Source organism: Ictidomys tridecemlineatus, chromosome 5 (assembly GCF_052094955.1).
Source record: "Ictidomys tridecemlineatus isolate mIctTri1 chromosome 5, mIctTri1.hap1, whole genome shotgun sequence".
Classification (NCBI taxonomy): domain Eukaryota; kingdom Metazoa; phylum Chordata; class Mammalia; order Rodentia; family Sciuridae; genus Ictidomys; species Ictidomys tridecemlineatus.
Genome location: NC_135481.1, coordinates 178,997,718 through 179,013,297, shown reverse-complemented (window position 1 = coordinate 179,013,297; position 15,580 = coordinate 178,997,718). Strand labels below are relative to the sequence as shown.

General features: G+C 34.0%; 1 protein-coding gene across 14 annotated transcripts in view; it reads left to right on the top strand.

The window, feature by feature from the left end:
- Rbm39 (RNA binding motif protein 39) overlaps positions 1-13,124 on the top strand; it is a 32,234-nt gene extending 19,110 nt beyond the window's left edge. For 12 of the 14 annotated variants that reach the window (XM_078051695.1, XM_078051690.1, XM_078051688.1 and 9 more), the window contains 9 exons: positions 370-507; positions 2,148-2,213; positions 4,304-4,508; positions 4,764-4,841; positions 7,882-7,932; positions 10,552-10,633; positions 12,218-12,323; positions 12,703-12,781; positions 12,871-13,124. In XM_078051695.1, coding sequence (XP_077907821.1) covers positions 370-507; positions 2,148-2,213; positions 4,304-4,508; positions 4,764-4,841; positions 7,882-7,932; positions 10,552-10,633; positions 12,218-12,323; positions 12,703-12,781; positions 12,871-12,971 — 906 coding nt within the window. In that variant the 3' untranslated portion in view covers positions 12,972-13,124. The remainder of the gene's footprint in view (positions 1-369; positions 508-2,147; positions 2,214-4,303; positions 4,509-4,763; positions 4,842-7,881; positions 7,933-10,551; positions 10,634-12,217; positions 12,324-12,702; positions 12,782-12,870) is intronic. The other 2 variants (XM_078051699.1, XM_078051691.1) reach the window with 1 other exon arrangement.
- Positions 13,125-15,580: the final 2,456 nt, after the last annotated feature.

The window sequence follows — 15,580 nt, the reverse complement described above, 5'->3', positions numbered from 1 at the left end:
AATCGTTTTTATTATAAAACGTACATTTCAGCTATTATTAAGCATTCAGTTCAGTGCCATTAATCATGTTTCAAATGTTGTACTATTACCAATATGTGTCATCAGAATGTTGCATAACATTGAGCAGAAAGTATATTCTTTACCCATAATTCTCTTTTCTCTTTCCTTAGTTTATGATAATCTGTAAACTGCATTCTGTTTCTGATTTTTTTTTTCCTTCTAAAGTGATTTATAGATTTTTTTTGTAACTTGTTTACTTAGCATATTTGTATCTCTAATCTTGGCTGTGGTTGTCATTGAGCATGTCTGTCTGTTCAACCTGATGTATTAGCACTATTTGTTATGGATTTGTTCATATTTTTCTTGTAGGCAGAAAAAAACAGAGCTGCAGCAATGGCAAACAATTTACAAAAGGGAAGTGCAGGACCTATGAGACTTTATGTGGGCTCATTACACTTTAACATAACTGAAGATATGCTTCGGGGAATCTTTGAGCCATTTGGAAGAGTAAGTACATCAATGGATGTTTTAGAAGTTCTTTACCCAATATGTAGTACATAACAATTTCTATATGTAGAATTTGTTATTATAGGGAATCAATTTTTTAAAAAATCATTAAGGATAAATGATTATGCTGTGCATTTTTAATTAGACCATATTTTGTTTTGGGAGGTTTTTACCCCATACTACAATTCTAGTGGTATGTGGAGAAGCTTCTCTACTACTAAGTTAAGTAATTAAATTATTTCTGACAGAATCAGTATCTTACAATGGACAAACCCATGGGTGCGAGTATGTACTATGGATTGAACCCACAGGCTATCACAGCTACTTTCGCAACCCTTTTTATTTTTCTTATTTTTAATCTTTCTATGTTGCCAAGGTTGTCCTTGTATTTGTGCGTTGCTGGGATTGCAGGCATGCACCACCGCCCTTTTCCTAATATTAATCTTTTGGTGGGGTGGGTGTACCAGGGTTTGAATTCAGGACATTCAACCGTTGAGCCACATCCCCAGACCTATTTTGTATTTTATTTAGAGATAGGGTGTCACTGAGTTTCTTAGATCTTAGCTATTGCTGAGGCTGGCTATAAAATTGTCATCCTCTTGTTTCAGATTCCTTAGCCACTGGGCTTACAGGCGTGCATGATGGCGTCCAAATTTGAATGTGGTTTTTAAATTTGTTTCTCAGCGCACCAATATATGGCATCCCTTTATTAAGTTTTTAAAAAATCATTCAAAAAGGCTTGTTATTGTTGGGGTTGCTTTATTGGAAGTATAGCAGTGCCACTATCAAAGTGTACATTTTGCTTAGTTATCACAACACAAAAAGATTGAAACCACCAACCAAAACACTAAATAATATAATATAGGTATTATATTTGAATTTTTCTTTGCCCTTTTTTTTTATATGGGCAGCTTTTAGGGACAGTTTAATTGTTATAATTGATGAACTATGAAGTTAACTTTTTGTAAGTGGTGTCCACTAATCACTATATTCAGTGTTTAGCCTATTGAAACTTTTTAAAAAATAAGTGTCTGTAGGTAGGCATGGTGGTGCATGGGTGTAATCCCAGCGCCTTAGGAGGCTCAGGTAGGAGGATCTCAAGTTCAAAGCCAGCCTCAGCAAAAGCAAGATGCTAAGCAACTCAGTAAGACCTTATCTCTTAATAAAATATAAGAACCTTGCTAGGAGTGTATGGATCAATGGTTGAGTTGTCCTGAGTTCAGTTTCTAGCCTTCCCCCATCCCCAGTATGGAAAGGACATAGAATATTTGTTTCTGACACCTGATGTTATTTTAGAAAGGCCTTAGACTTTTTTTTTCCCCCCTGAATAAACAGACAATTATTTTACTTGGCACTGGGAATCAAACCCAGGGTCTACAATTTGGAAGTTGTGTGCTGTGAGTATCATAGCAATACTCCCAACTACGTAAGACAATCTTAATTTTATTTCCACCCTTCAGTGTATACCTTCTTGCTTAACAAATTTTCTAGAGCTGCTTTTTTTTTTTTTTTTTTTTTTTTTTCAATTAAGGGTTATGAGAAATTTTCAGTTTTTTCTATTGGGAGGAGAATTTTTTGAGTTGTCTATACTATGCTTTTTTTCTCTTGTTGACTTAAATAATTATGACATTTATTTTTAGATTGAAAGTATCCAGCTCATGATGGATAGTGAAACAGGTCGCTCTAAGGGTTATGGATTTATTACAGTAAGTAATTGACATGTTAACATATGACTTTTGAAATAAGTAGCATATTGGAACTATATTTGTGTGATTCTCCCCCCTCCAGGAATGTAGATATGGTTACTATTTTCAAATTGCTTAAATTTGGTAATAGTAGTCATTTTCTTTTCATTTTTTATTTCCTTTTTTTGAACATACCCATTAATCCCCAGATCTCTTGCATGGTAGGCATGTGTGTACTCTTCCACTTATCACCAACCCTTTTTATTTCTTTGTATGATACTACTTACTAAGTATAATAAATCTCATCATTAGGAGCTTTTCTATTATTATTATTATATCTGATTTTTTTAAATATGTTGTCAGTTTGCTTAGCCAAATCTTAATGAAAGCTGTTATATCATTCTGTTTCTCTTGTGTCACATTGTTACGGCATCTTGTTTCACTTAAAATTCTTTTTAAAATGCATACATACCTAACAACCAAGCATATGTTTGCATTATAACAAGTGATTGTGGCTAATCATGATAGCCCAGTTCTAATAGGATTATTAAGTGTTAATTGGAGTAATGTAGAACAGATGTGCTTCTACTTTTTCATATGTGTGTAGGGTGCTGGTGTACAACCAAGGGCCTCATACATGATGGCCAAGTGCTCTACACTGAACTATATTCTTAGGTTAAAAGGGGGGGGGACATGCTGGGCACGTGACTCTGTGGGTTCAATCCCTGCTACCAAATAAATAAAATTCATATGTCTGTTTTAGTCCAACTCTACCTTAATATATTGGTGAAAGGAGAAAAGCTATTTAGAAAATGTAGTACACCAGCATTGTGTTTCTTAATAACATTAGCATGGTTACCTCTTTCATTTTTCAAAAAAAAGTTGTAGCTGGGTGTGGCCCATGCTATAATCCCAGTAGCATGAGAGGCTGAGTCAGGAGGAGTGTGAGTTCAAAGCCAGCCTCAGCATCACAGCCTTTAGCCTGATATTAATCTTTTTTGGGGGGGGGTGTACCAGGGTTTGAATGGGAGTTTTGTTAAGGGAATATATTCAGGATTTTTTTCCTGTAATTTGTATCAGATTTGAGTATTGTATTCTAGGTAATAAAATTTCAGTAATTTAAAAGTACAAGGATTATATTGAGTTTGGTCTGTAGAACCGTTTTTATTAGAAGATTTAAATTTTACCAAATGATTCATGAACGTTCTATTGTTGTATAGTTATATTTATATAAAATTAGATTATATAAATTATTTGCATGGGATATTTGTATTAAATGGTTGATATCTTTTCATTTAACTAGCATATACAATTATTATGATCTTTGTAAGCATAATTGTTATTTTCTAAAGGTAATTAAACCCTGGGATCACATCCCTAGTCTTTATAGTGTTTGTTTGTTTTGGGGGCATCGTAGGAATTATAGTACACATCTTTATGCCTGGCTGAAATTTTTTTTAAGTTTTATTTTATTTGTATGTGGTGCTGAGGATCCAACCCAGTGCTTCATGAATGCCAGGCGAGCACGCTACCGCTTGAGCCGCATCCCCATTTCAATTTCTCATTGTGTTTTCCTTCATGAATGGAAAAAATCTTATCAACATTTTAAAAATAGGCTTAGGGATATACCTCAGTGATAAAGCATCCCTGGGTTCAATTCACAGGGGTCAAAAAAAATTTTTTTTTAAAGAGAGAGGGAGAGAGAGAGAGAATTTTTTATCGGCAGACATAACATCTTTGTATGTGGTGCTGAGAATCGAACCCGGGCCGCACACATGCCAGGCGAGCATGCTACCACTTGAGCCACATCCCCAGCCTGGGTCAAAAATATTTTAAAAAGCATTTTGGTTTTTGAAAAATTACTTTCCAAATTTTATTATTAATATCCCATATTACCAACTGTAAAATAATATCTTTTCTTTCATTGAAATTATTTGTCAATAAATTTTGATTTTAATTTGTATAATTTTAAGGTCTGATCTGTTACTTAAATCTTGAAATCTATTTCCCTATCTACCTGGTAGTCATTATTGAGTATATTTATTAGGGTTATGTGTATGTGTATAAATAAAATGTTGTGAATCTCTTCTCCTTTCCCTCCCCAATTGTAGTTTTCTGACTCAGAATGTGCCAAAAAGGCTTTGGAACAACTTAATGGATTTGAACTAGCAGGAAGGCCAATGAAAGTTGGTCATGTTACTGAACGTACTGATGCTTCTAGTGCTAGTTCGTTTTTGGATAGTGACGAACTGGAAAGGACTGGAATTGACTTGGGAACAACTGGTCGTCTCCAATTAATGGCAAGACTTGCTGAGGGTATGTTTGTCATAACTTTTTACAGGTGTACTGATGAAAAACTTTAAGTACTGTAGTGTAGTTTTAGGTATTATACCTTTTCTTATTACTGACTTAGGTGAAAGTGGTAGTATGGATCCAGAAAACTTTGTTTCTCTTGTTTTTAGCATAGTAAACTGGAAGTGTTTGAGGACATTTAGAGAATGTGCCTTTGAATTTCTCTTCTTTCCTCCTGCCAAATTAAACGACTTACCTTGTAAATCTATTCTTTTACAGGTACAGGTTTGCAGATTCCACCAGCAGCCCAGCAGGCTTTACAAATGAGTGGCTCTTTGGCATTTGGTGCTGTGGCAGGTAGGAATTGAATCTTTTCTAATTTGAAATCATTTATTTTTTTCATCTAATTCGAAAATTTGCCAAATTTTTGCATTTAAAAGGACTAACTGAGAATTCAATTCATCAAGTACTTTTAGCATAAATTTCTAGAGTTCATGTAAGGAAGTATACATTTTGGATTGAATTGTGTCCACTGAACATTCACTTCTCAGGATATATTGGAAATCTATGCCCCAGGTTTTATTGGGAATTAATATAAATTTAGATAGGTTAATATATCACTCTTGATGAGAATCACAAGTTGATATAATGAGGATGAAAACATTTCCTTTCAATAATGTTTGAGTTGTGAAAACAATAGATCCTTAAAATAATTGCAAAAGTAACAGTGTATGAGATAATTGCCTTCTTAATATCATGTAGGATTTTGATTTGGGGAATGACATTCTTGGAGAAAGAAGAAAAAAACGGGAGAACTCAGTTTTTTGCTTCATAGTTTTTGTTACAATACAAACCTTATCTTTTTAATGGAGAAGCATTATTAGTATTAAGGGAGGTGTGTTTTGTTATTTTATTATTTGCCTTCTTGGTGGATAGCTAGAAGTGTTTGAGGACTTTGAGAATATGCCTTTGAATTTCTTTCGTTCCTCCTGCCCAATTAAATGACTTACCTTTTAACCTGATTTGTAGTTAGTCTCTAGTGTTTCTGACAATTATGCCACTGTATTCTTGGATGGGGGTTGAGTGGGATGGGATGGTGGTCGGTACCAGGTATTGAACTGAGGGTCACATGATCACTGAGCAACATCACTGCCCCATTTTGTATTTTATTTAGAGACAGGGTCTCACTGAGTTGCTTCAAACCTTGCCATTGCTGAGGCTGGCTTAGAACTTGCCATCCTCAATCTTCACCATCCCAAGCGAGTGGGATTACAGGAATGTGCCACTGTATTCTTTTTGAAAAATCATATCTATTGTGGCATTTTTGTATTTGATGCCTCTCTTATCTCTCTGTATTCCATTTGTTTCAGTGCATTATTATTTTTTACTTTTAAGATTAGTACCAATTTAAAGGCTGGGGATATTTTATATCATTTGGTAGAGTGCTTGCCTCAAATGCATAACGCACTGGCTTCAATCCTCAGCACCACAAAATAATAAATAATAAATAAGTATATTACCAATTTAATTTTGTATAGTGACTGAATGGTCATAGAATGCCACTTACTGTAAATGCATTACTTCATGAAATATAACTTTTCTTAGTATTTGATAGGGTTTTTGTTTTTAAACCTGAAAACTATCCTCTTTTATTACTGTACATGTCATTCTTTGATAATTTAGAAAATGTTTGTCACCTATATCCTAGATATTCTAGTAGATGATAGTAATAACGATTTTGTGCCCTACCTTCATGGAACTTATAGTGGTAATACGAGTCATATCCTGATTTTAAATTTCTATATAAATATTTTTAGCTGTTTTTAAAATAATTTTTTAATGATAGTTTTTTTAGACTTCTCGTAAGCTTTTTTTGTGAGTTAATAAGTCTTAGCTGAATATTTCTAATCGGATGTGGGTTTTTTTAAATATATATATTTTATTTTTTAGTTTTAGTTGGTCACAATACCTTTATTTTAACGTGATGCTGAGGAATGATCCAGAGCCTCCCACATGCTAGGTGATCGCTTGACTGCTGAGCTACAAGCCCATTCCAAAGTAGTTACTTTGAAACCAATATTGGATTATCATTATATTATTCATCTTTTATTGTTGTAGTAGATTAATAGTCCTAAGATAAAATATGATTATAAACCGTGCTTTGTTTCCTAGTTATGTCAGGAATGGCATCAAAAATGACTTACTGAAATTGAGATTGATAAATACTCCATAGCATGGATTTCTAATATCTATGCGAAAATTTGTGTTATTATTTAAGGTTTATTGACAGTATTCCTATGATCATGTCTTCAAGTTCCTTCAACAAGCTCCAGTTAACATTTATTCAGCTCCCTGAGATGCCAATTTTGAGAACCTAGGACCCTAGGTATTATATATATATCCCAGTATAATTTCGGCCGCAAATCCCATAAGTTTGGCCCATGTTTCCCGGTCATTTCTATCTCCAGCAGGAACCTTCTATGGTAATAATGGGCCGCAAAATTCAATCACATTTTAATGAAAATTACTATAGGAAACTTTCAGGTGATTTGTATTTTGTTTCTTTTTACCATCAAGGTAGTTTTATAGCAATGTGGCATTTTAATTAGGCAAACTTGTTGTCATTTACTTCCCAAGAGCTTTCTTGGGAAATGGTGATGCTTATGTGAAAAAATATGTTTGTAAAATTCTGTGATGTATTTTTAATATGGTTAGATGTTTATATTTTCCATATATTTCATTGGTTATAATAAAATCCCATAGATTTCATTCCTCATAATAGTAGTAGCTCATAGTAGGCTGGAAAACTGTTCACTTTAATCAATTTGTGATCATCTCTGCTACCCTTGACAATTGTCAAACACAGTCAATATACATTCATATTGTTGGAAGTGTCTTTTCCAAAATTGATATTCTTGGTACAGAAACATGAGATTATTGAATATGTTTACAACTTTCTGATTTATACTGTTGATCAGTTTACAGTTTTATTACATCTTTTAAAGTATTAGTCACTGATATAACAAAATATTATAATTTCCCAAGTACTTGGAATTGAATTCTCAAGATCAGGGTTTTTCACACATTATCTGACCGGTGTGCTCCCCTTTCCCCATTTCCCATTATTTCCAGCTGAAGAGAGTAGTATAGTGGAACACATTTGAACTATGTATAGAAAGGTAGTTGGAATAGGAAGAAAGGAATAAGTTTCCTAGTGCAAGAGGGAAAATAAAGGCCCCAAAGCCTTGTCAATGAGGAATGGGGAAGGAGGTTTTGCTGCCAGGTTTTACTAAGTTCATTTTAATAAACCCTGCTGTTATAGTCCTCTTTTATTAAAGCTTTCCTGACATTTACCCTGTTAGTTGAGGCTCTTCATTGTTCCTGCACTGAGCTGTAGAATTCTCTTTTGTTATAGATTTGCAAACACGACTTTCCCAACAGACTGAAGGTGAGTTGAACTGCTTATAATTATTATTTGTTGTTAAAATTAAATGGAATAAGACATAGTTGCATGTCATTGTATAAATTTGTATCTAATTTTGAAATTTGACAGAATGGCACAGTGGTGTATACATAGTCAGCTATGTATTTCAGAATATCTAATTCAATTACCTAATTTATAAGAGAAATGTACATGTCCCCGAATGCTTTTACTTTTAACTTTCTTATTAGTATTTTTAGCCTTGGGCTGAGGGTATAGTCCTATGGTAGACTGCTGACCTAGCATGCCAGCAGTGTATTCTCAGCACCACCAAAAATAAAAATAAAATTCAACCTCTTATTTTTATGTGTTTTGAGTGTTAATGGAACTTTTATAGATTTTAGAAAACAAAATATTCTGTTAATTGTCATTTAGCCAGTATTTAGTAGAATAGTCTTTCAAAACATGAAAGACGATTTCAAAGAATGGTATTCTGATGTCATTCATTTGTGTAAGCCCATATAAAGTCATGAGTGGTCTTTTTTTTTAATCTAAATTGCATGTATATTAAAAGTATTGTATACTCTCTCTCTTTTTCTTTTGTAATTGCAAGAACATTTTTTGGTTTAAATTTAGTATCTTTTCATAAGAATATCCTATTGTTTTATAAAATCCTATTCAAGGAAAGGATTATAGGATTTTATATGAATAATATCTATTGTGTTCCTTGATAGTTTAGAATTAAACTACATACTTTAAAAGGTAGAATAGAGTATTGTCCTATTCATTCATGGATTCTTCATGTGGTATAGTTTGAACCACAATGTTTCTATAGTATATGCTCTTAATATTTTTGTTTTCATATTGTATTTGTGAAAGCAGAAAACGCTGGTCTCCTTCAATTGTTGAACACTTTCTGGTTGTTCCAAATATACTTGAAAATATTTTAAGCTACTCAGATTGTTTTTCTTAAAGCTTACAGATTTTTTGGAGGTTTGTTATTGAGGTTGAACTGGAACTACTTAGCCCAAGTGATCCTCTTAGATCAGACAGCCAATTAGCTCAGATTACATTCTTGCACTACTGTGCCTGATTATATTCTTTAATATTTTTATCTTTCCCCTAGTAGAATTTGACACAGTTATTATAGGATTTTTGTTTTTATTTAATACAAAGTTTATGGAAGAAAGCACTATTTGTTGATGTAAAGGGACAAAGATTTTTTATTTAAAATGCAGCTTAATGTGCTGCTCAGTGGCAATGTCTGTGCTTGCCTAACAATTGCCAAACCGTGGGTTTGATCTCCAGTTCTGTAAAAACAAAACAAAAAAATAAACAATATTGCTTTACAAAAGGATAACAGTTGTTCACGTAAGGAAAATTCTACCAGTAACAATCATTTATGCTATATTTTATGCCTGGCACTACCTTTATTTAGTGGTATATTTCTAATAGTTCCTCAGGTGATTGTTCATTTTAATTACCATACTTTCTTAATGAATTGTTCTGTCCTTAGCTTTGTTTGTTTTTTTATGCATTGGAATGAAATTTGGTCAGATAATATGATTACGGTGAGTTATGTAACTGCTACTGATAATTTTGTAAATCACACAAGCACATATTTTGGAATGTGTTGTAACTTCAGATTTCAAATATGTATTTTAATTTGAATATTGGTGTTCATTTTAAAATTTAAAAGTGGATATTGCAGATATGCCACTGATTTTCGTGTTTTTTTATATTATAAAAGTTACTTGTTTTGATTTAATAGGATTTATTTTCATTGGATATTCAGTGCCTTATTTTATTTTTGAAGTCTAATTTTATTAAGGTTTTGTATTTCAAAGAAAGTATATGTTAGAAGGTTGTAGATTTCATTGGCATTTCAAAGGATTTTATTTTTTATGTTGGTATAAAATGCAGCAATTCTGCAGAATTAGTATTTTATTCATCATCTTTCTTGATTTATTTATATTGAGATTACATTTTCTTGAGCTTTAGATCACACAAAAAGTTTAATTTTCCCTAAAAACATAATACTCCCAAGTTGGGCATGGTTCCATGCCTGTAAACTCAGGTACTTGGGAGGCAAAAGCAGGAAGACCAGAAATTTGAGAGTCTCAGCAATGTTGAGAAGTTGTAAGCAACATTGCCAGACACCTTCTCAGAGTATTTATTAAAAGTAAATAGACTGAGTTGTAGGTTAGTGGTAAAAGTGCCCTGGGTTTAATCCCCCTTAAATTTCAAGTAAAATAATACAAATTGCAGAATGTCTATTTGTAGGTCGCCTATTTTTTGGCACCTAAAGTAAAGGATAGTGGCCTTCTGTGTTTGTTCCCTAAAGCAGGATTCAGCCAACCACAGATTGAAGAAAATATTTGGGTGAAAACATTGCATGTGTATTAAACATTGTCATTATTCTCTAAGCAATGTAAAAAAAATTACATTTTATTAAGCATTACAATTAATCTGATGATAATTTGTGACTGTAGTTGTAGATTAGCGCAGTAACTACAGAGTGAGTGACATCCTTAAACATTGGGATACGCATTGTGTTTTATTTATCAGGGATATTCTCATGCATTTTCCATGAAAGTAATTTGTCTCTTTGGTTTTTTTTTTTTTTTCCATTTTTTTGTGTTTTAGCTTCAGCTTTAGCTGCAGCTGCCTCTGTTCAGCCACTTGCAACACAGTGTTTCCAACTCTCTAATATGTTTAACCCTCAAACGTAAGTATGCTTTGATGAAGTTTCAAAGAGTGTTCTTTGAGGGCTAGTCTAAAGCTCAGTTGGTAGCGTGATTGCCTCCCTGGGTTCAATCCCCAGCACAACCTCCCCCCCCCAAAAAAATGTTCTTTGAAAACTGTAATATTCAGTTTATAAGGTAGCATATAGGACATTTTCATATGATTCTAAATTGGAAAAGTATAAAAATTTTTAAATATTTTAACATAAATTTTCGGTATTTTTTTGTGGTCCTTATAATGTTTGCATTTGTAAGATTAGGATAAATTAAAACTATGGAGATTTTTCCCTATGTTCTTCTAAATGATTTTATACTTTGCATTTACAGTCAAGATTTACTTCTATCATCAGTTTACCCTGTCGCTAGCTTTTAACTTTGAAATTTAAGTTTTCAGTGTCTATTGATTTATTAATTTAATTAATTAATTTATTTAATTTAAATTGTCTATTGATGGATGCAGGGCATGAATTAGCAAATTTCTTTCTTGGAGATGCTGGGGTTTGAAACCCATGGCCTCGTGCATTCCAGTCAACCACTGTACCACCAAGCTATACACAGAGCCCTCTTAATTTTGATAGCAAGTTCTTGCTATATTGCTGAGGTTGGGCCAGAGCTTGGGATCCTCTTGCCTCAGCCTCCTCAATTGCTGATGTTAATGGAGTGTGCCTTTTCACCTTTGACTAGCTAAGTATTAGAATTCCATTTATTAGTACAGTTTTTGGTGCTTTTATAAATCATATTTACAATATACCAAGTCAATAAAAACCTAAGTTTTCTGTTCAGCTTTTCTTTAATATTTATTTTTCAGTTGTAGATGGACACAATACCTTTAATTTATTTATTCTGAGAGAGTAGGAGAGGGAGAGAGATAATTTTTTAATATTTATTTTTTAGTTCTTGGCGGACACAACATCTTTGTTTGTATGTGGTGCTGAGGATCGAACCTGGGCCACACGCATGCCAGTCGAGCGTGCTACTGTTTGAGCCACATCCCCAGCCCTATTTATGTATTCTTATGTGCTACTGAGGATAGAACGCAGAGCCTTGGACTTGATAGGGGAGTGCTCCTTGGCTAAGCCATAACCTTAGCCCCTCTGTTCAATTTTCATTCCAGCCCTTTTTGTTTTATTTTGACAAAGGGTGTTGCTAAGTCACTGAGGGCCTCACTGAATTGCTGATTCTGGCTTTCAACTTGCAATCCTTCTTTCTTTCTCAACCTCCTAAATCACTGGATTACAGGCGTATGCCAGTGTGTCTGGATTCTTATGTTCTCCAAATACCAAATTTCTTTTAGTTTCATTTATGAAACAGTTATAATTATTGATAAAAGTTTAAATTTTAGAGTTAGCAGTATTTGATCCCCACCATGGACTAAACGAGAAAAAAATAGTCAGCAGATCATTTAAATATTCATTACAGAAAAAAAAGACTAGGTTATAAACAGTGTTTTACATTTTAAAATTTTATGAGTACTTTTAAAAAAAACTTAAAGTTTTATAAATTCTTCTGATATTTCTGTATTCATTTGTTTCTATAGAGTTCTAATATAACTTAATACTTTGTTTCAGAGAAGAAGAAGTTGGATGGGATACAGAGATCAAGGATGATGTGATTGAAGAATGTAATAAACATGGTGGAGTCATTCATATTTACGTTGACAAGAATTCTGCTCAGGTATTTCTCTCTAAAGTATTTTATGGCCACTCTCTTCGATTAGAATGGTTATTTATGAAAAGAGCTTTAACGTGACCAGATATACTCTCCAATATAATCAAAACGTTGACCAGAGTCAGTTACTGGTGATAATAAGAGCCTGCCATGAAATCCTCATGTCTTGTCATTTCTAGCTTTCAGATCAGAGTCAAAAGATATTATAGGGCACAATTCAGGAAAATTTGAGATATGCATATTAGCCTTTGTAACAAGTATTTAATACATTTTATGGTTATCAAATAAAACATTGGGTTTTTCTGTAGGTACCTTGAATAAATCTGTGTGGGTCTACATTGTTTATAGGGATGTCTTTACCTTTGTGTTATTGTTTGCATTTTAGGGCAATGTGTATGTGAAGTGCCCCTCAATTGCTGCAGCTATTGCTGCTGTCAATGCGTTGCATGGCAGGTGGTTTGCTGGTGAGTTTCATCTTCATTCTGAGTGATTGTTAGTTTGTAAAACTTAAGTGAATATGCTTAAACAAATACCTTTTTTTTTTTCCCAACAGGTAAAATGATAACAGCAGCCTATGTACCTCTTCCAACTTACCACAACCTCTTCCCTGATTCTATGACAGCAACACAACTACTGGTTCCAAGTAGACGATGAAGGAAGATATAGTCCCTTATGTACATAGCTTTTTTTTTTCTTGAGAATTCATCTTGAGTTATCTTTTATTTAGATAAAAATAAAGAGGCAAGGGTCTACTGTCATTTGTATACAATTCCTGTTACCTTGAAAAAATAAAAATGTTAACAGGAATGCAGTGTGCTCATTCTCCCTAACTAGCAAATCCCACTGTATACAAAGCTGTTCTCGTTCTGCCTTTTAAAATGTTCATGTAGAAAATTACATTGAGGATCTATAGGAATAGCTCTAGGGGAACAAGCGTGCTTTCTGTACAAAGGCAGAGAGGTATGTAATGTTTTTAATGTTTCAGAAGCCTAACTTTTTACACAGGTTACATTTCACATTTCACTAATGTTGATATTTTACTCATGGTTTAGCAGAGGTTTCTGGAATACACATTTAGTGTATGGGGATTCGAGCCAGGTAAAGGGCTGTTTGGCTAGCATCTCATCTTGCATTTTGATCATTTGGCAAGAAAGGGAGATTTCAAAATTATATTTCTTGATGGTATCTTTTCAATTAATGTATCTGTAAAAGTTTCTTTGTAAATATTATGTGTTTTGGTGTGTCTTTAAGATTCCAAACAAAATGATCACTGCATTTCCTGAATATGTTTAGTCAAGAGTCTGGTAAGGCAAAGAAGTCTCAGCAAGAAATAGGAAATGCAGAAATAGGTTTTGTCTGGTTGCATATAATCTTTGCTCTTTTTAAGCTCTGTGAGCTCTGAAATATATTTTTGGGTTACTTCAGTGTGTTTGACAAGACAGCTTGATATTTCTATCAAACAAATGACTTTCATATTGCAACAATCTTTGTAAGAACCACTCAAATAAAATTCTCTTAAAAAGGCCATAAGAAATCTTTATTTTTCAAGTATTGTAAAGTCATAGAATCTGAAGAATAGGGTAAAAGCTTGTTTGACTTCTAGTGGTGAAATGATTCTTAATGTGTAGTCTGGGGAAATTCGTACCCGTATACAATCCCTGTCAGTTCCTTCACAGCATCATTACTCTAGCGTAGCATTGTACTTTTTAAGTCCATGTATCAAAATAGAGAAAATCAAGCAAGTTTACTGAGATCTTCTCCTCAACCTGGCTGGTTTTTATGTTGTCTATGGTCTGGCCATCTTGGTGGACAAATCTTCACTGTTCTATTTAACAAAAAATTCAAGTCAATAACAGGTTCCGGTGTTTTGGGGGCAGGGACACATTCTTTCAATATTTTTTTCTCCCAAAGAATCTCCTGATACCATAGTAGGACACATTACCTTTTATTCCATTTATTCATTTTTATGTGGTGCTGAGTTTGAAGCCAGGGCCCCTCATGTGTTAGGCGAGTGTTCTACTGCTGAGCCACAACCCCAGCCCCTCCTGAAGTTTTACTCCCATTTCTATACCATGTCATATAAAGTTTATTGTCATTCCTTTATAGGGAACTAGGACAGTAATGTATTGTGTAGTTGTAAGTTATCCACCGGTGAACCACAGAAAAATTCAGTTTATAATGGATAACTATAATGGGGACTGGGCAGTTAAGCATAAGTGTAATGATACCTACTCAGGAGGCTCAGGCCGAAGGAACAAATATGAAGCTACCTGGACAACTTAGTAAACCCTTCTCAAAATTCAAGAAAGTGTTGGTGTGTGGTGGTACACACTTGTAATTCCAGTGATTGGGGGAGGCAGGAAAGAACAAGTTCTAGGCCAGCCTCTGGAAATTAGGAGGACTAGGGTAGTTGCTCAATGGTAGAGTCCTCTGGAATTCAATCCTCACTATAGACCAAAAGATTAAAAAATACTGGAGATAAGTTGTTCAGTGGTGGTACTACCACATAATATAATGGTTTAGTTTTTGTACTTTTTTTTTTTCCCTTGGCACTGAGTATTGAACTTGGGCACTTGGCTACATCCCCAGCCCTATTTTGTATTTGTTTTTTATTTACAGACAAGGTCTCACTGAATTGGCTAGCACCTTGGTATTGCTGAGGCAGGCTTTGAACCTCTGCCTGGAACTTTGATGCATAGAAAGAAGTTAAAAATGGCCATTAAATTAGATTGAAGTCATCAACTCCTGACACACTATGTCATTTTAAGAAATGTATGGTTTAAAAGCCGATTGGCCTGTCTCTCCCATACATTTTTTTTTTCTTTTTTGAATGGGGGGAGCGGGTAGGTGGTGGTACTGGGGAATGAACCCAGGCCTTTGATTGAACAAGTAGTTAAGGGGTAGTGCCTATTGTGGTGGCATAAGTGTAATCTCAGCCAGTAATGGGGCTGAGATGGGAGGATCAAAAGTTCAAGGGGAAGTTCAAGTTCAAGCCTGTAATCCCAATGTTATTTCAAGACAAAGAATTTTGTGGAGGATCAGGTTATAGTTGACATCATTGAGGCCTGGTTAGGATGTTATCTGGGATTTAGCCACTTAAGAAGATAGAAAAGTGATATTTCAGATTTTTTTTTTTCATTGTATAAGCTGTTCTTTTCTGATCAAGCAAGAAGATCAATTTCAGGTGGGACCAGGATAAGTTATTAAAATCCTTTGGGAGGACTGGAGTTGTAGCTCAGCTGTAGAGTGCTTGCCTGTGAGGC